The sequence below is a fragment of the Astyanax mexicanus genome, chromosome 16 (assembly GCF_023375975.1).
Source record: "Astyanax mexicanus isolate ESR-SI-001 chromosome 16, AstMex3_surface, whole genome shotgun sequence".
Taxonomy (NCBI): Eukaryota; Metazoa; Chordata; class Actinopteri; order Characiformes; family Acestrorhamphidae; genus Astyanax; species Astyanax mexicanus.
The window spans coordinates 21121443-21145857 of record NC_064423.1 but is presented as its reverse complement, the minus strand read 5'-3'; the positions used below and the strand labels follow the sequence as shown (position 1 = coordinate 21145857).

Sequence of the window (24415 nt, the reverse complement as noted above, 5' to 3'; positions counted from 1 at the left end):
TAGACTCCTTTGCCCCGTTTTTCTGCGCTAGAAATGTGCACCCTCTCTGCTTTTGACTCTTTGGCCCATTTCTGACACCTAGCGTTCAAACTTTGAGTCTCCCATTATAAAAACCTGCTTAACAGCGGGCCAAGTTTCATTTTATTTCTAAAATACCTCACGGGCTGCTTCAAAAAAGGAAATGGGCCGCAAATGGCCCGCGGGCGGTAGTTTGGACACCCCTGCTCTAACCTGAAGAAAGGGCACCCCCTCCCCAAAAAGTCTCCTTCTCCTATATTCGTCTCTTTTCCATTGGCATTTCAATTTTTTTTTGTGCATTAACACAATGTACATGTGAATAATTCGAATAGTGCTTGTGGTGGTCGTGTGTTGTCATGTTGGATCATATTACTGGTAGCATGCATGTAAATGAAGAGTTTTCTTATACTGATGGGCAGAGAGTACATATGAACATCTCAGTCCAGTTCAATAATCTGAATTGGTTTAATCAGATTGGAGAAAATATTTAATTATAGCCATTGTTTAAAAACTCCAGCAGAACTGCTGTGTCTGATTCACTCGTACCAGAGCAACACACACTAACACTAACACACCACCTCCATGTTAGTGTCACTGCAGTGCTGAGAATGACCCACTATCCATATAATGTGTGTGTGTGTGTGTGTGTGTGAGTGTTTTCTGTCAGTCTATTTAATTTCTATTGCATTTGTATTTTTTTTACGTATAATTCTTCTTTTAGTACCAGACAGTAGATCACATACCCCTACTTCACGCAACCCCACGCAACAACACTCAAGTTCATCTCAAGCCACAAACAACCAGCCTGCAAAAATTGCTTCTACTGAACATGCACAAACAACCGATAAAACAAGTGTTAATAAAGGTAATTACATAAAGATTTAACAAATGCTTCCTCACAGGAATATGTAGTTTGTATTAGTTACATTCATTACACTTATTACAAAATTTAATCACACAAAATATATTTTACTAATTATTTGTAAAATACATTTCTTAATGTTTAGGTTATATGTTTAGTTATATATCTCTGTTTTGTTCAAATGAAGATGGAATATGTGCTCATATGTTTAAAAATGTTTTCATTAAGTGTTTTACTGTTGTGTCCTGTGTTTTTTTTTTTCATATGTATTTGCAGAATTGTGTGGACACATGTTATATGCATTACAGATATATTTAGGACATCATTGGGTAATCCTGTAGGTTGTGTTAAAAGTAGTGTAGTACTGGAAACTTATTGTTTTTACAGTATAATTAATTGTAGTCCTGAATCGGTTTCTCTGCATTATTTTTATCTTCTTTTCACCCTGCTCTTTAATGGTCAGGATCTCACAGGCCACCACAGGGCAGGTATTGTGAGTGTGACACTGAAATGGTGATGGTGTGTTAAAGTGTGTACACTAAGCGGTTCTCCACACACACACTTGTCATGTTGGATCATATTATTGGTAGCATGCATGTAAATGAAGAGTTTTCTTATACTGATGGGCAGAGAGTACATATGAACACCTCAGTCCAGTTCAATAATCTGAATTGGTTTAATCAGATTGGAGAAAATATTTACACGTAATTATAGCCAGTGTTTAAAAACTCCAGCAGAACTGCTGTGTCTGATTCACTCGTACAAGAGCAACACACACTAACACTAACACACCACCTCCATGTTAGTGTTACTGCAGTGCTGAGAATGACCCACCACCCAAAGAATACTGTGCTGTTCTGTGGTGGTGCTGTGGAGTTCTAATAATTGAAGAAAATGGTGAAAGGAGGAAAATAATAAAGTATGCAGAGAAACAGATACAGGACTACTGTCTGTAATTATAGAATTACAAATTGCCTCTATATGATCAGAAGAGCTGAAAAACGTGCAGAGAGTAGAACCAAAGGGAGGTTTTAATACAGTGGCTGGTTGGTAAATATGTGTGTCTGTGTGTGTGTGTGTGTTTTCTGTCAATCGATTTAATTTCTATTGCATTTGTATTTTTTTTACGTATAATTCTTCTTTTAGTACCAGACAGTAGATCACATACCCCTACTTCACGCAACCCCACGCAACAACACTCAAGTTCATCTCAAGCCACAAACAACCAGCCTGCAAAAATTGCTTCTACTGAACATGCACAAACAACCGATAAAACAAGTGTTAATAAAGGTAATTACATAAAGATTTAACAAATGCTTCCTCACAGGAATATGTAGTTTGTATTAGTTACATTTATTACACTTATTACAAAATTAAATCACACAAAATATATTTTACTAATTATTTATAAAATACATTTCTTAATGTTTAGGTTATATGTTTAGTTATATATCTCTGTTTTGTTAAAATGAAGATGGAATATGTGCACATATGTTTAAAAATGTTTTCATTAAGTGTTTGCAGAATTGTGTGGACACATGTTTTATGCATTAAAAATATTTAGGACATCATTGGGTAATCCTGTAGGTTGTGTTAAAAGTAGTGTAGTACTGGAAACTTATTGTTTTTACAGTATAATTAATTGTAGTCCTGTATCGGTTTCTCTGCATTATTTTTATCTTCTTTTCACCCTGCTCTTTAATGGTCAGGATCTCACAGGCCACCACAGAGCAGGTATTGTGAGTGTGACACTGAAATGGTGATGGTGTGTTAAAGTGTGTACACTAAGCGGTTCTCCACACACACACTTGTCATGTTGGATCATATTATTGGTAGCATGCATGTAAATGAAGAGTTTTCTTATACTGATGGGCAGAGAGTACATATGAACACCTCAGTCCAGTTCAATAATCTGAATTGGTTTAATCAGATTGGAGAAAATATTTAATTATAGCCATTGTTTAAAAACTCCAGCAGAACTGCTGTGTCTGATTCACTCGTACCAGAGCAACACACACTAACACTAACACATCACCTCCGTGTTAGTGTTACTGCAGTGCTGAGAGTGACCCACTATCCATATAATGTGTGCGTGTGTGTGGTGTGTGTGTGTGTGTGTGTGTGTGTGTGTGTGTGTGCGTGTGTGTGTCAGTCTATTTAATTTATATTGCATTTGTATTTTTTTTTACGTATAATTCTTCTTCTCCACGCAACCCCACGCAACAACACTCAAATACATCTCAAGCCACAAACAACCAGCCTGCAAACATTGCTTCTACTGAACATGCACAAACAACCGATAAAACAAGTGTTAATAAAGGTAATTACAAGTGGGCACATTTGAAATAAATCCAAAAATCATTAGGTTAAAGTAAGATTTTAGTTCAGTTTTTTTTTTTTTTTGACCAGAGGTGTGTGCTATAAAATCACAAATAATTATCTAACAATTTCTATACCTCATCAATACCTAAACATACTAAACAAATGCAAAATTAAATGCTTAGCTTATATATTTAGTAATAAATCTCTTTTATCGTTCAAATGAAAATGGAATATGTGTTCATATGTGTAAACATTTTTCAGTAAGTGTTTTACTGTTGTGTCCTGTGTTTTTTTATATGTATTTGCAGAATTGTGTGGACACATGTTATATGTATTTGAAATATATTTAAGACATATTTGTGTAATCCTGTAGGTTGTGTTAATAGTAGTGTAGTATTGGAAACTTTAGTCTTGTGTTTCACATTCTGATGAAATTGTTGACAGACACAAAGTCCTCTGACTCTGCAGTCACTGTGTCCAAGATCACAACCTCACCCCCACTCTCTTCATCCACATCCAACAAACCAGGTAACAACTCCACAAGATAAGCTTACATCATTTAAGTAATAAGCGGACAAAAATGTTTTTCTTTTTCTATATTAATAGTGTGTATTCTATACCCCTCTTCGTTCACATAAACCAACAGTGTATGTATAAAACCTAAATTAAGAAAATGTATGACAGTATGGAAAATGTAAATGTAACTTTTATTTAATTACAGACAGTGAACCCAACATATTTCATGGTTCTCTCAATTTTCTCCCCAAATTGCCCAACCCAATTTACCCACCCACTCACTAGGACTCCTCCTATCCATTGCAATGCTCAACACTTCTCTTCCAAAACATGAGAGTTCTCTTATTTAATTGCCACCAATGAAGCATCACTATGTAGCCAACTTGTTCAGAGGACGTGCCAGATACCCACCTCTGATCCTTCAGCTAACAGAGACCTCTGACAACCAGCATCACAATAGAAGTGATGAGCCATCCAGAGAGAGTATGTCCAGTTGTGCTCTCTCAAGCTCTCGATGTTGATATCAAAGCTGCATGACCTGAGATTTAAGCTTGTGATTTTTGAGCCATGGTGTCAGCATCTTTGTCTGCGGAGCCACTTGGTGCCCCATAATTTTATTTATTCATATTTATGCAGTACTGCACTTCAGGTGTGCAATACGTAGGAACAATTGGGACGTTAAAGCATTTACTGCTTTGTATTGTTGCAATACTAATTTGTGCAACAGTACAGGACCGTCATTGTCATTGTTTTATCAAAAATCTCCTTTCAGTCTCTACTGGGGACAGTTCAGGACTACAGAGAGGCCTGTGCATTATCTGTGTGCTCTTCTTTGTAATGTGTGCAGCACGTGGATTTGCATTTTCTTGTGGGAAAATGCAAGAACATTACTGGAAAAGATGTTTTCTTGAAGGCATCATATGTCGTTCTTAGATCTCAGTGTACTATTTTGCATCAATTCTGTCATGACAGAAGTGTATTAATACAACTTCATACTATGACAGGCATTGTTTTTCAGACTTGTTAATAACAGGCTGTATGTTCTTTTTACATTTAGTCTGAATTTTACAGCATCAGTCTGTAGAATACTAATTTGTACATATTTGTACAGTACATATTTTCACTGTGTGATGGTGTTTTTCAGATGTCTCTGGGACATATGAATCATTTTCTCAAGCAAAAGTCTAATTTCTCTATTTATTTATATTAATTACAGGCCTAAACAATAGGAATTGATTAATATTAACAAATTAAATTGACTAGACAAAACATAAAACATCTTGTGTTCATACTGTCTGCAATGGAAAAGTCAATATTAGAAACACTGCATTTTGAATTTGGATAGAACTTTTTCCTGTAAGTAAAGTATATATATATATTGTATAGTCATAGACAAAGGCAAAACCACCATTCTTACTCCCACCTCCAAGCTTCAACACTCGAGCAAACCGTTGACTATAGCACATCAGACTACAGCAGTCTTTTTTTCACACAGTACAACATTTCAATTTACAGGTAGTGGTCTCTTTATGTACAATGTTTGTTGTTTGATTTTGTCAGACAACCTTCCTGATCAAATTGAACTTGCATGTCCAGACATCACAAACCGGTCAATTTTTAATTGGAACACTTTACGTAAGATGAGCATCAAAAATTGTCCTTCTTCTTAAACCACTTCACATTCTGATGAAATTTTTGACAGGCACAAAGTCCTCTGACTCTGCAGTCACTGTGTCAAAGACCACAGCCTCACCCTCACTCTCTCCATCCACATCCAGCAAAACAGGTAACAACAACGCAAGATAAGCTTACATCATTAAAGTAATAAGCGGCCAAAAATTATATTTTTTTCTAAATAGTATAACCCAATCAGCCATAACATTAGCACCAACTGATTATGTTTTTTTATTTTGTCAGACAACCTTCTTGTAGTTTGCTATGCTTTGTAGGCATTGGTTATTTAATTTTTTTAGAGTACTAGGCAGCTGCTTAGAGGAGCCCATTGCTGCTGATTGTTGGGTCAACTTTTGAGTAGTTAAGAGTATTTGTGATTATTTTAATTAACTGGTGATTGTAAACAAGCCATAGTCATAACAAACAAAGTAAGATAAGAAACCCTGGTAATAGATAAATAAGAGTTCAATTATTTAGCTAAACAAAGCAATTAAAAAGAAAAGCATTACATGTGATATGTGCTAAACTAATGCCACATTTAATATGTGACATATTTTCCAATTCAGATAAAATTTTAATTTGTGCTCTACAAGCACAGGCACAAACTCCTCTGACTTTACAAACACTGTGTACATAAACACAGCCTCACCCTCACTCACTTTACCCACATCCACCAAAACAGGTAACAACACCAGCAAGATATGCTTATATCATTTAAGCAGTATGTAGCCAAAAAATAATCGAATGCACCACCACACTACACCACCAATTACACAATATTGCATCTTATTTTTCCTAAATATCGAAAACAGTTTACAGGTAATTTATATGTGTTTCTTAAATCTGTGGAGAGGATTGTCTGCACTGTTATTTGTAAGTGATCAAATTGGATTTGCATGTCCGGACATCTGAAACCTGTCTGTGTGGGCTGCCATGGTAATAATATAGGTAAAGTAAGTAACCATTGGCACTTTCCTCGGATCTCTACTCTGAAATTGATGATGTTTTTGATTGACACTCTGTAAGTGATGAAAAATCTGATTTAAGCTTCCGGAGTGTCTAGACTGAGCCTGAACATAGCCTAAAAGATGATTTTTTTTTTATGAGGACTAAGCGAAGTGATGAGAATTTCACTTACACTTCACTTAAGATGAGCATCAAAACTGTTCTTGTTTACAAACCACTTTACATTCTAAAGAAATTGACAGACACAAACTCCTCTAAATCTGCAGACACTGTGTCAAAGACCACAGCCTCACCCTCACTCTCTCCATCCACATCCAGCAAAACAGGTAACAACACCACAAGATAAGCTTACATCATTTAAGTAACAGGTAAAATGAGAATTTTTCTTTAGTAATAGTCTGTATTCTATACCCCTCTTCATTCACATAAACCAACAGTAATGTATTATATTGCAAATATGTACAAACCTAAATTAAGAAAATGTATGACAGTATGGAAAATGTAACTTTTATTTAATTACAGACAGTGAACCCAACATATTTCATGGTTCTCTTAATTTTCTCCCCAAATTGCCCTACCCAATTTACCCACCCACTCACTAGGACTCCTCCTATCCATTGCAATGCTCAACACTTCTCTTCCAAAACATGAGAGTTCTCTTATTTAATTGCCACCAATGAAGCATCACTATGTAGCCAACTTGTTCAGAGGACGTGCCAGATACCCACCTCTGATCCTTCAGCTAACAGAGACCTCTGACAACCAGCATCACAATAGAAGTGATGACCTGAGATTTAAGCTTGTGATTTTTGAGCCATGGTGTCAGCATCTTTGTCTGCGGAGCCACTTGGTGCCCCGTAATTTTATTTATTCATATTTATGCAGTACTGCACTTCAGGTGTGCAATACGTAGGAACAATTGGGACGTTAAAGCATTTACTGCTTTGTATTGTTGCAATACTAATTTGTGCAACAGTACAGGACCGTCATTGTCATTGTTTTATCAAAAATCTCCTTTCAGTCTCTACTGGGGACAGTTCAGGACTACAGAGAGGCCTGTGCATTATCTGTGTGCTCTTCTTTGTAATGTGTGCAGCACGTGGATTTGCATTTTCTTGTGGGAAAATGCAAGAACATTACTGGAAAAGATGTTTTCTTGAAGGCATCATATGTCGTTCTTAGATCTCAGTGTACTATTTTGCATGAATTCTACCATGACAGAAGTGTATTAATACAACTTCATACTATGACAGGCATTGTTTTTCAGACTTGTTAATAACAGTCTGTATTGTCTTTTTACATTCAGTCTGTAGAATACTAATTTGTCTGACCACAGTACATATTTTCACTGTGTGATGGTGTTTTTCAGATGTCTCTGGGACATATGAATCATTTTCTCAAGCAAAAGTCTAATTTCTCTGAACATTTTTATTAATTGCAAAAAGACAGAAATTGATTAATATTAACAAGCTAAATTTACTACAAAACATAAAACATCTTGTGTTCATACTGTCTGCAATGGAATGAAAGTCAATGTAATAAAAACACTGCATTTTGAATTTGGATAGAACTTTTTCCTGTACGTAAAGTATATATGTAAAGTATATATTACTAATGCATCTTATAGTCACAGGCAAAGGCAAAACCACCATTCTTACACCCACCTCCAAGCTTCAACACTCAAGCACACTATTGACTATAGCACATCAGACTACAGTCTCTTTTTCACACAGTACAACATTTCAAACAACAGGTAATGGTCCTTTTATGTACAGTGTTTTTTTTTACCTTCTTGTAGTTTGCTATGCTTTGTAGGCATCAGTTATTTATTTATTTTTAAATACTAGGCAGCTGCTTAGAGGATCCCATTGCTGTTGATTGTTGGGTGAAGTTTTGAGTAGTTTTGTGATAATTTGAAATTTGAATTAGCTGGTGATTGTAAACAAACTAAGTAAGGTAAGAAACACAGATAATAGATTCTTGAGAGTTCAAATATTTTGCTATTTAAAAAATCTAAACAAAGCAATTGAAAAGAAAATCATTAAATGTGATACGTGCAAAACTCATGCCACATTTAATATACACATATTTTACAACATATTTGTTCAATTCGGATAACAAATTTAAATTGTGCTCTACAGGCACAGGCACAAACTCTACAAACACTGTGTCCATGAACACAGCCTCATCCTCACTCACTTTACCCACATCCACCACAACAGGTAACAGCACCAGCAAGATAAGCTTACATCATTTAAGCAGTATGTTGCAGTCAGGTTGTTACTGACTTTTGAGGAACGCTTGACCTAAAAAAAAGTTTTTTAATTGAAGTATAGAGTATAGAGTTTAGTTTGTTATTTTGTAATTTTCATGTTTTTGAAAAGTAATTGTCAATAATTCTGTTTACAGAAAATCTGCCTAATGGAACAAAAACAGGTGAGGCATATATGACCGAATTATGAACACTAAGAAATCACAAAATAATCTTCCAATTAGTAGTATCTAGATTAAATGTTTTATGGATGCATTGGCATTGTTATGTGTTCTGTGATTGTTTTTTGAGGTGAGTAACAGTTAATAAAGTGCTTTCGGGTGTAACATATAGTATATCATGGTGTAGACATTATGGCTCATGTCATGAAGGTTTATGAAGAATATGGAATAGTCTGTATGCAAGTGTTAACGAACGTAATGCACATGCAAATTTCACAAGTGCAAAATTCACTCTGAACCTTGGAGCTAGAAAAAGTGTCTACTTTTATTTAATTTTTTTTCATTGTTTTAGATTCATGTTTCAAAGCCAAAATAGCCCTTAGTATTAAAGGCCAGTGGTCATTTTAACCATATACATTACAAATGTCTCTTTTGTAGTTCTAATTTATCATGTCTGTCCTTACCATGGTAAAAGAGCTGCCTCTGGTTTCCCTTAGAACATGTCTGCAGTAAAAAACTGACCAAATGTTGATGCTTTACCAGCTAAATTAGAGTCAAACAGCACTATCAGAATATTCTTAGTAAAAACAGAGGGGACCGAACAGTAATGGCATCATGAAAGAGAAACTTTGTGTGTTTCCATGCGTATTTGACAAGATTTTGCAACAAAAAATAATCCTACATTTATTAACAGCACTGTGTGAACAACAGTGTGAATCATGTAAAAGTAAGAGATGTGCAACCTAATTCATGTGAGCAGACAGGTACTGTTGTCCAGAACAACTTAGCACTTAAAATGTGCCAAAAGACTAAACTCAGGTATTTAGTGTAATTTGCCTGTATTATTTTAGCAGCTGATAAAATAAATAATAATAATACATTGCCACTCTAATAATGATGGAATGTAATAGTTGTGACTTGCACTTCTTCATGTCCTGTTGACATTGTTGACAGACCCAAGCACATCTGACCCTACAAGCACTGTGTCCTCCATGAAGACACTCTCACCCACACCCATCACAAACAAGTCCGAAACAGAAGGTAACACCAGCACAGTGTTATACACAGTTACTTAATTAACACAGCACAGACTGTAACTGGTTGCAAATATTGTTTTGACCCTGTTTTATTTATTCCTCTCCACAGATCATTCATGTAAGTAACCAACATGTTTAAATGTAACCCAAACCCCAAAGTCATTATTGTGAAATGTTTTTCCCAAATTAATGCAAGCATGCCTTTACAGGTACCTACACAGTCGAAGAAAGAGAAAAAAATAGCTCAATTGCATTTGAAGTGAAGATTACATCAAATTCCAGTCGCACAAATTACACTGTTGAGTACACGGACACCTTACAGAATCACACAAATACCACATGGTCAGGGGATAAACCGAGTCTACCGATAAAATTTAAAGATTTGAAGCCTTCCCGCAACTACACTGTCCATGTCCCTAACTGCACGTCCACTGAAAACACATGGTTTCAAGGAGAACTGAGTAAGTGGTTTAAAGAGACACTGCATTTTTCAATATTTAAATATTTTGCATTGTATAGTGATAATTCTTTTCTGTGGCAGTTTACAGAATAAATATTCAATTTGATGACAGTGGACGCACATTTTTATTTTCACTAAGTTTATTTATGGACAATTATAGAATCATGTAATGATATTTATTGCTAGGATGCCATGGTTGTTAATGTTAAAAAAATAACTCTTTCTTTTTGAAGCTGAGGAGGATATAAAGGTTAATCTGACGGGTACTGATCAGAAGAAGGTGTGCTTTGAGACTAAATGGAATTTCACAAAACAGTGTATTAATGTAACAGAAGATAACGCATGCAAGATCCAAACAATCTTTAAAGAGGTAAACTACACTGGAGTGAATATTACTTTGCCCCCAGGTACGTATACAAAACTGCATATTATTCATCATATTGTGTATGTATAAATAGAGGGTATATCATTTATTTGAAAATTCCTTTGATGGAATTACCTGGTCTATATTCAGTATATTGGGGTAGTCAGCTGACATCATTCTTTCAGCACATACTGCTGCTGAACCTAGACCTGACCAACTGCAGCAAACCCAAATTATTTACTTTGTGAAATCCAAGTGGCAACTTTTTTTTGGCAAGGCAGTGCATTTCCTTATTAAAAATGATCAGATTTGCCTGGATTATGAAAGCCACAATTGTTATTGCAAACCAGTGTGCTCTTTAGGTAAAGCAAAAATTCATACTCAATTGAGCTTGCATAGGTATTCAGTTTAACGAAAAACAAAAATAGCAGCTAGAAATGTGTTGGGGTTAAGTTTTTGACAGTTTTGCGCACTGTTTGGGGGTGCTTTTAAAATGTTTTTTCAAAGTAATAGTAATGATTATTGTGCTCTTAATACAATTATAGTTTGGCACTTAATGATGAATTGACCAATACAAATTCACCAAAATAAAAAGGCATATTTGTAAAATACTAGCACTTCTAATCAGAATTACAAGGGTTTATTTAACCACATATAGACACACACGCACAAACACAAACACAGTATGGGTGTCTATGTAAAATGTAACCAAATATCTGCTGTCTGCTGATTTTTCTTTTTACTTCTTGCAGAAAAGCTTAATATCACTTTTGAGAAATGGATACCCACCAAATTTACATGGGTCAAGAAGCCTGCGAATTGTGAGAATATAAGTATAGCTTGTTCTTCCACTGGTGGTAAGTTTGTTGATAATATTGTTGTATCTGCAAAGAGCAGCTTTTAATTTGTTCTTTTAAAAATGCCTATAATGTAATTGATATAAATCTGCAGAAGCTGTAAAAGTAGATCTTATTACTGTTTAGGCTCACCCTTCACAGTAACACCAGGACAGAAAAAGGATCTTGTACCATCCAGTCACTATAACTGCACTGGGACTTACCATTATAAGCCATGTGTTTACTGTGAGACAGTTAACATTAGCACACATCTCCCGGTGAACATCAAATGTGGTAAGTTAGTCTCAGTATCAGATGTTACACGCACACCTGTTTTAGTTGGAGCTGCTAGTTTATCATGTGTATGTGTATGCTAGCAAGAGCCACAATTCAGCCAACAAACATTGTGAAGACAAAGTATATAAAGTCAGTCCCAAATATAGAGAGGCATTATCACAAAATAGCATCTCACTGTAATGCAGTGACTTAATTCTTTTAAAGCATTTCAACAGCTCACAGAAAGATCTGTCTAGATTAAGCTACAGCCTCTAATTGATGGGGTTGATCTGGATTAGCTTGAATGCCTAGAATTTCTAGAATTTCCACTCGGGGAGCAATAAAGTATCTATCTATCTATCTATCTATCTATCTATCTATCTATCTATCTATCTATCTATCTATCTATCTGTCTGTCTATCTGTCTGTCTGTCTGTCTGTCTGTCTGTCTGTCTGTCTGTCTGTCTGTTTGTCTGTCTGTGCCATACGACACGTTCTGACATGCCACCTTTATTAGCAAGTATTATCTTTTCTGGGTGTTAGTTTAGTACGATTATTGTACTGCTGTGCTGTCAGATCCTGTCTCTGACACCTAGCTCAGACCTATAAACTCCATTTCAAACTCCATACCCTCCACTGGTCACACAACACTGCAACAGACTACTTTGCATTACTGTGTTTGTTTTTGCCAACTCTTTTCTGTATTCAGTATATACTCCTTATTTCCCAGTTGTTAGGTATCAAGTATTTGACCTTCTTGTGTTTTGTGTTTCCCTGCCATATCCTGTCCTGCCCTTCCCTGTTCACTTGAGTTTTTTTCATGTAACAATCTTTTGTTTTGTTGCTCTTACATTTTGGTACTTCACGCATGTCTCTCACGCATGCCACCAGAACTCCCATGCATTCAATCAAATTATCAATATTAACTAATGTTTAACCTAAAATGTTGTATTTTAGAACATTGTGTGTGCCATGCCGTAGGTTGCCAGAGGTGTTGTGTGGACATGGTGGTATAAATTGCTGTTCTGTTTACTATCTTGACTTTAAAAAGATTCTCCCTGTAGACTTTGCCATACAGCTTCAAAAGCAGCTGTAACTAAGCTGTAGCTCTAAATTAATGGCTTACAGTTAAAATTCCCTGTTTAGTAAGAAAACCAAAAATAAACTAAGACTTCCCGAATCCCAAACTCAGAATATTCAGTTATCTTCTGACATATCAGCTGCAACCAACTGTATTAAGTATTTCTTTGCTTAGCGTCAAAATATGTCATTCTGATGTGGGTTAAAGAAGCATTGCCCAATGTAAGAGATGACATGCTACTTTCTATCCCGTAGATGTGAGAAAAGCCATTGTCCTGACACCAAGTAATAAAAGCATACTTGCATCTTGGGATCTAAGTCAGAGAAATTGCTCCAAGCTAAACGTTAATGCCGAAGTTACATGCAAGGCCAAGAAGTCAGAAGGTAAGATTTAGACCTCTTCTATAAAACTCCTGTAATTAAATTCACTTTTTTCTCATTTTCTGCTTTTAGTCATGCTGACCCAGTGTAAATGCACAAAGCTTCTCAGGGTGGAAGTAATGATGTTGATTCAGGTTCCTTTCTTATTATTAATAACATCCCTTCACACTCTGTGAAGCTTAATGAGTATCATATCAATGTCCAGTATCCATAATTATCAATCAAACATTCTCTGCATACATTTTCAGCAATAGAATTTATATTATTTAATGGATGTTGTTATTACAGGGAAATGCAATTTGAGTACAAATAAGCGTTGTAATGTGACATCCTTGGATTACTTTACCGATTACACTTGCCAATGTAACGACCCTGATGGTTACAACTTCTGCGAAAACAATAACAAGGCCAAAACTCTGTCTGGACGTGAGTATTCAACTTGTTTACTTTATATTCTAATGTTTCAGTGAAATGCCTTTGAATCACCACCTACCAATAACCAATTAACTAATAAAATATCTAGTATTGGTTTTAACCCTTAACCCTAACGTTTTTACCTTTTACCTAAGTAAAAATGATATAATTTTTTTTTCAACTCAGATTCATAAGTCATTGCTCATTTTCTGTGAGAAACATTAATCAGAAAACATTTTCAATAACACCACATTATGAATAGAAATGCCATTAGTTTTTGATGATTTTATAAACAAAAATTAATTAGCAAATGTACAAATAAAGTTTCTTAATAACTATAGATTATTATTATTTCAGTTTCATTAGAAATGTAACCTATTTAGGTCAGTTTACACATAATATCTGTCTGAACAACATATTAGCCACATTGAACATTGTCATGTTCATACCAGACTATACTACACATTAGGGACTGAGTTTCACTGTGAATTGCACATGTACTTCTCCTCTTCAAGTTCAGAGCCAGACTCTGAATTTTAAGACACGTGATCCTCACATTTTGAAACTTCTACCTCTGCATCAACATCAAAATGACACGATTTATGTGATTTAGAGATTTTCTTTTTATATTACTTGCGTTTGGGATTAAGTAAGCATTTGCTGAGTATTTTTACAAAAAAAGTTTGATTATTTTGATTATTTTGAACCCTTTCAGACCTGAATTATGTGCCAGTGATTGAAAAATCTAAATAATAATAATGCTGTTTTTATAATAATGCTGCACACAAAGGAAATTTTCTAATATAAAATCTATATAAACATTAAATCCTGAAATAAAAAAAAGTAACTGTTTTTTATGTCTACTGGATTGGAAGCATGTGCTTAACATTTTTATTTTAGGTTTAATATTGACCTTTTTGGTCACGAGACATCCCTAAACACTAAAATAAACATTATAAAAACTGTTCTAAATTACACACAGTTAGCTAAAAATGAGCTCTTTTAATTTGCCACTTTGGCTCTAGTGCTGTTTTTTTCCAGTGCAGTGGGCGGGGCATTCAAGCAATTGTTTCATTGGCTTATAACATTTTTTTTGTTTATATGTTTATATTCTTCATAGTCTTTTCTGCTTAACAACAGATCACAATTAGTGTTATGTGCAACATAATATTTATAGATAACAAAATACATTATGTCCATTGTAATGGACACAGGGTCTGAAAGGGTTCAAAGCCCCAAAATTATACAATAAGAGTTAATTATACAGAAATGCCTACATAATTGTTGTTGCAAAAAGTCATAATAACAGTAAACATAGCAACAAGCTGCAAAATACAGGACCAAAGCGCATATAAATCCAATTAGGCTTAATGCATTAATGCACTCAAATGACTGTTTTAGTGCCCTTTATTGATATACGTATCTTATCCCACCTCACTTACTTCTCCTAAACCACAATTTAGTATAGTAAACTATACCATCTGACCCATGTCCCCTTTTACTCATGCAGTTTCTCATGCTCATACTCTGAGAACATTTTCTGTTTTTTTATTAAAACAAGTAATATCTGATGTGGCCTAAATATTAACACTTCTCTTATTCTTGTTTGTTTTAATAGCACCTGGGAAGCCTACGAAAGTGCTTGTGGTAATCAAGTCCAATAATATTATTGAAGTGTCATGTGACAATAAGGAATGGCATGGGAACAATAATCTATTTTATGCAAAACTCGATCCTGAACATGAATGGACGAAACTCGAACCCAGAACTAAATGTTCCTTTTCTTTTAAAAATCTCTACTACCTAACTACATATCAGTTGAAGGTATTACTGTACTGTGGTTTGTACATTGTAAAATAATTTTTCAATGCATACATTATTAGTTTTTCTCTATTATTTGACATGGTATATATGTTCAACTCAGGTCTATGCTGAAAATGATGGAATCCCCAGTGACCACTTTACTCACTCATATAGGACTGAATGTAAGAGCAATACATTTTTATGTACACTCTATTTAATCTGTTTTCAAATATATTTTGTGTCACTCACATTTGTGTAATCAGACATTATAATACACAATGCAGACAGCTTTCTTTTTTTTGTCACATTTACATTTTTTAGATTACCAAACAAACTGTAATATCAGACAAATGTAACCTAAGTAAATACATAAATAATAATAAGTACTAATACAAAAAAAGATTTTTAAATGAAGCTTTGAAAAAGCTGTCCAAACAAGCTACCCCCCTTTGATGAAATCAAGAAATCACTTCAATATAACTTGTCTGACAACACGAAGCAGGATAAAATATCTCAAAAAGCAACACAGTATGCCGTGATCTGAAGAAACTCAAGAATAGAAAATAAAGGCTTGGCATCTATCAGTGTGGAAAAGGCTGCAAATTCATTTTAAAGCTTTGAGACTCCAGCGGAGGACAATGATCCTAAGCACACAAACACCTCTGAATGCTTTTGGAGTGGCCTATTCAAAGTCTGGTTGAGATGCTGTGGCATGATCTTAAACAGGCTGTTCACGCTTAACCCCCCCACCCCCCCCAACCACAAAGTGGGTGAATCAGTACAATTCTGCAATAAAAGATAGACCAAAATTCCTCCACAGAGATGTGAAAGACTCATTGCCAGTTATTGTAAACTTGGCACAACGAAGTTATTAGGTTTAGGGATAAACCATTTTAATAAATTAAATTATCAAAAAAAAAAGATAGAAAGAAGATATAAAAAGAAGATTTTATATTTTCTCTGGTTATATTTGTCTGATATTATGTTATATTATTGTGTGTTTGTTAAACTGAAAGATTAAGTAGGCTAAAAAAGCAAACGGGGCGCAAACACATTTTTACATCACTGTAAATAACTAGTGAGAAATTTATTTGCTGCATTTCAGACAATTCCGGAGCTGTTTTAGGATTTCTGGGGTTCCTTATCGTTGTCACATCTATTGCACTCATGTTTGTCCTGTACAAAATCTACCTTCTGAAGAGGGACAAGTCAAGGTGTGTTATTGTTTACTGCAAATTATTGTATGCCATTGTTAACAAATGATTTATGTACAGTTAATATTCTTAAATCAAATTCACATATGCATTATTTGTTTTATGAATTACTACAGGGATGACCGTGAAATGGATGACCTTCTTCCTCAAAGTAAGATGCTGTTATGCTGTCTGTGTATCCAAACTGCTCTTCTTGAGTCTTGAGTCTCTGATACCCTTTTCTTGCACTCTAGCTACTCTGCTGCCAGTTGAACCCATCGCCGCTGATGCTCTGGTTGAGGCCTATAGGAAGAAGATAGCTGATGAGGGACGTCTGTTCATGGAAGAATTTCAGGTGACTGAGAGCTTTTTACACTTTTAACAATCATTTTTAACATTTCATCTCTACCGCCTTTGTAATTGTAGACAACAAAATCAGTGTGAATGTGAAAGATAATTCAGATATTTCACCAGTGAGTTTAAAATTAAAAGTATTGTTTATTCTGTTTGTTTTTACAGAGCATTCCACGGATTTTCTCTAATTACACTGTGAAAGAGGCCAAGAAAGCAGACAACCAGCCTAAGAACCGCTATGTTGACATCCTTCCCTGTAAGTTAAGAACCAAGCAAATACAACATGAAGCACATTTTTCAATTCTGTCTCATACATTTATACCTATAAATATGTTTTCAGATGACTATAATCGTGTTCAACTCTCTAATGGAGGCAGACATGACTACATTAACGCCAGTTTTATTGAGGTATTTTCATTAAGTACTTTATTAAATATTACAAACATATCTGAAGTTTCCAAGAAATCAAAGCTACACATTTATATTGTCTTCATATTAACAAAAAGCTGCATATTGGTCACATGTTTTATGCAGGGTTACAAGGAGTCCAACAAATATATCGCAGCCCAAGGTAACTTTTATTGCTTGTCATGACCCTTAAAACAGTTAATAGTAATCTTATGTGTGATCAGTAATGTTGGGTGTAATCCTTCTTTTCCTTCAGGACCTAAAGAAGAGACTGTTGGAGATTTCTGGAGAATGATCTGGGAGCAGCAGTCCTCTATTATCGTCATGGTTACCCGTTGTGAGGAAGGAAACAAGGTAGGCAAAACTTTTCTGTAAGCTTATCATCAAAAATGGCCAATGAAGTAATTTTATTTATTAATACTACATTGGAATTTAGAGTAAAATTAAAGAGCTGAAAAGCAAAATAGAGAATGTAGAAGAAACAATAGACAAAATTATATATTTTATTTTCTGATAGACACTGTTATAGTGATTCAAAAAAAATATTATCTCATTAAACATTTGCTTTTTAGACCAAATGCGCTCAGTACTGGCCATCACTGGACAGAGAAACCGAGATTTTTGACGACTATGTTGTGAAGATCAAGGGAGAGGAGAACTGCCCGGATTACATTATTCGCCGATTGAGCCTGATGAATGTGAGTCTATTACTGTTTTCTTGTTGTCTGAAATAATTCTGTGAAACCATTCATTTTAACATCTATCGCCTCTTCAAGCTAAAGCATTTCACTTTGTGTTTAAAAGAAAGACACTGGGCCTGCTTCATAAGAGGCATTGCCATTAAACTTCCTGTTTAACATGCGGTTTTCATAAAACAACACACCCCTCCCAAAAAAATAAAAGTGTAAACTGCATAGTTGTAAATTTTGCAGCAAATGATTTTAACTCTAGTACATATTTCATATTATGCTCATAGATGTGTCTGGTCACATGCAGATAATCTATGACTAACCTTAATATTTCAGATTCACCAAATCAAAGTGTCAAGGATTTGGGTAATGTGGCAAACATTACAGCATCAGATTAGAACATTATTGAGTTGATAGGGATTATATAATGCAATAATATAAGTATTAATTTTACAGCGGATTTAGTCATGACCCAGCAAATCAGAAAAAAATGAGGAGATTTAGGAGAAATAGAATCTTTTTGCTTTGAATTATTGTTATATTTGACATCACACATAAATTGTTTTCCAAAAACTTACCTCAGGGGTGCACAGCTCCAGGTGGGTGTTTGGGTGTTGGTATTTGCCCTAGTTAAACACACAGTTTTTAGTTTAAGATCAGTTTAGCACTCAAACTGAGAAAAATCCATTTATTTACCCATTTGATTGGCTTTTTGTGTGGACATAAAAATACTATAGATAGAAGGAGAAACTGGCACGCTAAGAATGACTAAGGTTAATTAATGAGATGGATTTATTACCCACCGCACACCTCGTGTACTTGTTTTTTTTTTTTCTGGACCGGGAAAACATTGAAATATTATAATTTTAATATCTTATCTCATGCCTGTCTGTGCTTTCTGTAGAGGAAAGAGAAGTCAGCAGAGCGAGATGTCACTCATATTCAGTTTACGAGCTGGCCTGACCACGGTGTACCTGGAGAACCTGGTCTGCTCCTCAAGCTGCGGCGAAGAGTCAACTCCTTCAAGAACTTCTTCAGTGGACCAATCGTCATTCACTGCAGGTAGGAGGAGCTGATTGCAGAATTGCAGTCACATTTTCCTTGAGAAGATATTTAAGAATAAATATTATACAGGTAATTATGCACAAGTGTCAATAAAGCCTGTATCTCTGGCCTTGGACACTGATTTACAAAATGTGATTTTTCAACAGTCTACAGGGCGAAATAATAGTGTTAATTATAAATACACACAGTGCACACATGAGAACATACAAAAGGTAAAAGTAAATTTGGTTAAAAATGACATTACAATATTTTTCTGAATATTATTATAATTTGCTCAAATCTATTGTAATTTTATGTTGCTCTCTTTGTAACATTTAAAATGGATGAAGAGTTAAGATTATACCATTTTTATGGTATGAAAACATTTTAAATTTATATGTACATTTACATTATTTATATTTATATTTAAATGCATTCACTAGGATTCTTATGAAGACATTCCTTTTTTAAGTATTTCTTTGGTATCCTTCACAATAGTTCCTCATTGTGACCTAAATTATTGTATGCATTGAATGGGTTAATTATTTGTAAAAGTAATCTTATTTCTTTAATATAGGCCAATGTGTGGTTTAAGGTAGTTTTGCAAGTGTAATATTGTTAATTAGTGGTACAATTAGATATTAGAGGTTAAAGAGGACTGCAGAGCCAAATTACCATCTCCCTCAGTTTCTGCCCTTGAAACACAAAAAGGGTGGTTCTAGTTTAGTAGTTCCTAGTTAACAATTACTGAGTAGAATCTGAAATAACTGGAGAACTACTGGTTTAAGAACATATAACCTGTACATGCCAGCCTAGGGAAATGCTTTTAAATCTGTATTTTTTTTAAATGTCATCTGTGTCACTTGTCATAAAATTCTATTTAAAAATTATATATGGTATTGTAAAAACCCTGATCCCAATCCCTCAGTGACTCTCCTAACAGTAATCTAACTCAGTTAGACAGTTGAACCTAAATGTTGTTAACTGTCTGTAGTGCTGGAGTTGGACGCACTGGTACCTACATCGGCATTGATGCCATGATAGAGAGCCTGGAGGCAGAGGGCCGTATGGACATTTACGGATACGTGGTCAAACTTCGGCGTCAAAGATGCCTCATGGTTCAAGTGGAGGTAAAACAGCTGTAGTTTGCCCTGTTTGCTTTTTTCTTACTTTCTTAATTTATTTAATACGTGTGTGTGTTTTAAGTTTGTATGCTTGTGTTGTATTTAATTTAATATTTAATCTTTCAGGCCCAGTATGTTCTGATCCACACGGCACTGATTGAATATAATCAGTTTGGTGAGACAGAAATTCCACTGTCTGATTTCCACTCCACGGTCAACACCCTTAAACAGAAGGACGGCAGTGACCCCAGTTTGATGGAGATGGAATTTCAGGTTGGTGCATTTCTGTGAACTTTATATAGGGGTTAATTCTAAATATCCATCTATAATAAACAGCAAAGCAAAATATTTATGGTAATAATTATTTATATACACAGTAAATTTGCCTGTAAATGTGTCTGTAGTTTATAGAATAAAACAACTATGTTTAGTTTACACAAACATATACCTATTAAAAAGCAAAATCGATTCAGAAACTGAAGTGGTCTCTTAATTTTTTTCCAGAGCTGTATTTAAGCAGCACACTGTTTTATTTATTTATTTATTCACAATTCCAAATAAATAGTAAGCTTTGTTGTACTGACATCACAGAACGTTGCTTTATAAATATCATAAGCATAAAAAATTCAGGTATTTAAAAAAAAAAAACAATGCTACCATTAAACAATTTGCGATTTTAGTATTTTAAAGGATTTATTTTAATCACAATATGTATTACTTTAATCAGAATATTAGTATTTTCATCCATGTCACTTTCTCAATACATATTTATATTTTTGTTGTTTTTATGTTTTATGCAGAAAACACCAAAGTTTAAAAACTGGAGGTCATCCAACACAGCGCTCAGCGAGGAGAATAAGAAGAAAAATCGGTCTTCTGTTGTACCATGTGAGTGTTAAGCGTATGTAAAGATATCTGTCAATGATTAGATACTTGTGTATATACATATATGTATATATGTATACATAATTTATTAACCCAGACATGTATAGTATCTGACTTTTTTTTTCTAGTTGAGAACAGGACATGCTAGGCTAATGTTGCTAACAAACTTTAGCTTAGACTGTCAGCAGTCTCTGTGTGAAGTAGTTAAAATTCTAAACAGACACATTTTCTTTAATTCCAGATGACTTCAATAGAGTCCCGATTAGACTGGAGGAAGACGATGGCCGTGGAAGTGATGCCGATGATGAGGATGAGTATTCTTCAGATGAAGAGGATGAAATGCCCACCAAATACATCAATGCCTCATTTTTGGATGTAAATATGTTCATATATTTATCAACCTTTGAGGAGGGAGATGATGATAAATAAAAAGACAGGACTCAGAACACAATTTCTTCAAGTGCAGCTTGTCCTTCAGCTTTGAGTTTACTCTTAAACTCTCCTTTTTAAATATTTTAATTAAACCCTGTATATATTTTTTTCTTAGGGATACTGGTGTCCAAGAAGTCTCATTGCTGCACAGGGACCTCTCTCAGACACAGTTGAAGATTTCCTCCAGATGTTGCTTCAGCAGCGAGCTAGAACTGTGGTGATGCTCTCTGATTGCACAGAGAATGGGCAGGCAAGTCTTCCATAGAACTAATGTGCTTTGGTGAAGCCAACCTAAATACTCTAATTCCAATGTTTTTTTTTTAAGGGATGGCAACCTAATTTTGTGCTCACAACTTGGTTTTGCATGTTTATCTTTTAGGAGTTCTGCTCTCAGTACTGGAATGATGAGAAGAAGGAGTTTGGCGAGATGTCAGTGGAAGTCAAAGAGACTGAAACTTTCCCTACATACATCAGACGAAGCCTAGAAATACAGCATACGAAGGTAACTATTCTGTAAATAGGTTTCACTAAATAAGAATCACTTGCACAATTGCAAGCTACATTTTTTCAGTTTATGTATTCCTGTCTGGTCAAAAGTTTTAGGACAACCATATTGTTTATTTGTCCAGTAGCAGTGCTGTATGGCCCAGACAAGCTGTTTTTTATTTTCTCTCTTAGCAATTACTTTATTACTGCACTTCACCTGTCAGACCTCTAAATCTTTTTGCTAAGCTGAGTTCAGTTTCCAAGAGTCTTTTGAAAGTGTAGAAAACAGTACTCACTGCTCTCTGGTTTATCTGTAATTATGGTGATCTGTAATGATTTTTTATAGCAAACAATTAATTGGTTAAGAGCATACAGCTGGTAAGTAGGAAGGAAAATAGCTTGAGCTTTGTAATTAAAAAAATGTCAATGTTCAAAGCCTTTGTCTGTGTTTATAATAACTAGGAAAAAAACACAGGAACAGTGATAACTACAAATGACCACAAAGTATTTTCTTTGGAGAAATGTAGCTTAGCTTAATATTGGATTATTTCTCAGTTTAAGCAGTGAAGAGAAGATTTAGGGGTCTGACAGGTGAAGTGCAGTGATAAAGTCATTGCCAAGATAAAAGGAGGTTGTCTGGACCATACAGGACTGCTACTGGAGTACTAAACAATAGAGGTGTTCTAAAAACTAAGATTGGTAGTGAAATTATGCAACATTTAATGTTACATGTTTTATTTTTTGGCAAATAAGTGAACCAGAGAAGTCTGGATTTGTTTACTTATCTTCAGAAAATCAATACATTTAAATAGAAGCGTCCAAACTTTTTAGTACTGCATACTGAATTTCTACAGCATACTTTTGTACCTACAATATACTTGTGAACCCAAGACACACTTAAAACTGCTTCTGACATCTGCAGAGGAAAGAAAGCCACACAGTACAGCAGTACCACTTCCTGAAATGGGCGGGAAATGAGCTTCCTGCAAACCCTCACGACTTGATTGACATGCTGAAGACCATCAGACAGACTGGCGGCTATAAAAACAGCAGAGAGAACAGGGGAACGCCCATTGTATTTCACTGCAAGTGAGTATAGCTGCTGCTGAGGCTGTGTAAAATAGGAGTGTGTGGAATCGAATTGTCCACATAGAAAAAGGAGTGCATATAACTATTTATTGTAAAAATAATTAGTTAATTTATATCATTTAAAAGAGAGAGTTTTAATACATTCTGGATTTTTTATAAATAAATTAACAATTATATCATAGTTTTTACTAAAAATATATGCTATTTAAAATGTCTTGCTTTAAAGCTTTAACAATCAAATTAAATCAGTATGAATTATGGTGGAATATAATAATCTTAATACTCATTAACATTTTGTGTATATTTGTCTGCTTCATTAGCGATGGTTCCTCACGTTCTGGAGTTGCCTGCGCTCTGTGGAACCTTCTGGACAGTGCAGACACAGAGAAACTAGTGGACATCTTCCAGGTGGCCAAAGGCCTGCGCAAGGAGAGGCCAGGGATGATCACAAGCCCTGTAAGCTCTTTTTACTTATTTGACATCTGGTCATAATTCAGTGCAACTCACAGTAGGCATTTCTCCATTTTAAGTTTCTGCTTGACCTACTTACAAAAAATGTGAGAAACCATACATTAGACATTTTTTTATATATTTAAAGCAGCAGTCCTTAATATTTGTTCAAGTAAAATAGAACTAGTAGTATTTCTGAGTGGGGAGAGGGCAATATATTATCATAGGTGGCATAAATGTGGTTCTGCTATCATTCCTGCATAGCTTTTGCTCCTTTCCTAAGTAAATGTGATGCTGCTAATGGTGCTAATACAAGTGCTAATGTGAACACAAAACAGATATCAGAACAGCCAACTCAGCCTTTATCTGGTCATTGTTCTTTGCATCATTGAAGAAAAAGATATCACCTAAGAAAAAAATATATAAATATGCAATAGAGTCCTCAATTAAATCACCAGATTTATCCATTCTAAAAATGATTGCACTACAATTCACATTAAAATGTACTTTTTAACATGTTCAGTGCAATTACATATTCTGACCAAAAAATACTAAAACTAAGTGTTATACAGTTATCTGCGGCAAATTTAGTTTTACATTAATGAAAAAAAAACATGGATAGTAGTACATATGTTAACTAGTTAAAGGACTGGTTGTGCTTTTAATAAAAGAGGAAATATTAACCCAGAAAAATGAGTTCTGTTGCTGCAAAGTTTTTTACCTGTAAAAAATGTGGGGAAAAAATAATTTCAACTGAAACAGTTGTTTAGAGATACTTTATACTTTAACAGACTGTCATTATATGTTATGCAATAACTT

General features: G+C 34.7%; 1 protein-coding gene across 2 annotated transcripts in view; it reads left to right on the top strand.

Annotated features, from left to right (window-relative positions):
* Positions 1-24415, top strand: part of ptprc (protein tyrosine phosphatase receptor type C) — a 39549-nt gene that overhangs the window by 13589 nt on the left and 1545 nt on the right. Inside the window, exons 9-39 of one of the 2 annotated variants that reach the window (XM_049465985.1) lie at positions 3647-3730; positions 5421-5504; positions 6625-6684; positions 8500-8580; positions 8768-8794; positions 9938-9946; positions 10038-10289; positions 10522-10695; positions 11405-11509; positions 11636-11782; positions 13100-13228; positions 13514-13651; positions 15258-15463; positions 15564-15624; positions 16548-16656; positions 16773-16807; positions 16890-16990; positions 17155-17245; positions 17330-17397; positions 17524-17560; positions 17654-17751; positions 17970-18095; positions 18991-19148; positions 20125-20260; positions 20381-20527; positions 21055-21142; positions 21381-21514; positions 21687-21821; positions 21951-22073; positions 22980-23146; positions 23467-23602. In XM_049465985.1, coding sequence (XP_049321942.1) covers positions 3647-3730; positions 5421-5504; positions 6625-6684; positions 8500-8580; positions 8768-8794; positions 9938-9946; positions 10038-10289; positions 10522-10695; positions 11405-11509; positions 11636-11782; positions 13100-13228; positions 13514-13651; positions 15258-15463; positions 15564-15624; positions 16548-16656; positions 16773-16807; positions 16890-16990; positions 17155-17245; positions 17330-17397; positions 17524-17560; positions 17654-17751; positions 17970-18095; positions 18991-19148; positions 20125-20260; positions 20381-20527; positions 21055-21142; positions 21381-21514; positions 21687-21821; positions 21951-22073; positions 22980-23146; positions 23467-23602 — 3446 coding nt within the window. The remainder of the gene's footprint in view (positions 1-3646; positions 3731-5420; positions 5505-6624; positions 6685-8499; positions 8581-8767; positions 8795-9937; positions 9947-10037; positions 10290-10521; positions 10696-11404; positions 11510-11635; positions 11783-13099; positions 13229-13513; positions 13652-15257; positions 15464-15563; positions 15625-16547; positions 16657-16772; positions 16808-16889; positions 16991-17154; positions 17246-17329; positions 17398-17523; positions 17561-17653; positions 17752-17969; positions 18096-18990; positions 19149-20124; positions 20261-20380; positions 20528-21054; positions 21143-21380; positions 21515-21686; positions 21822-21950; positions 22074-22979; positions 23147-23466; positions 23603-24415) is intronic. The other variant, XM_049465986.1, reaches the window with a different exon arrangement.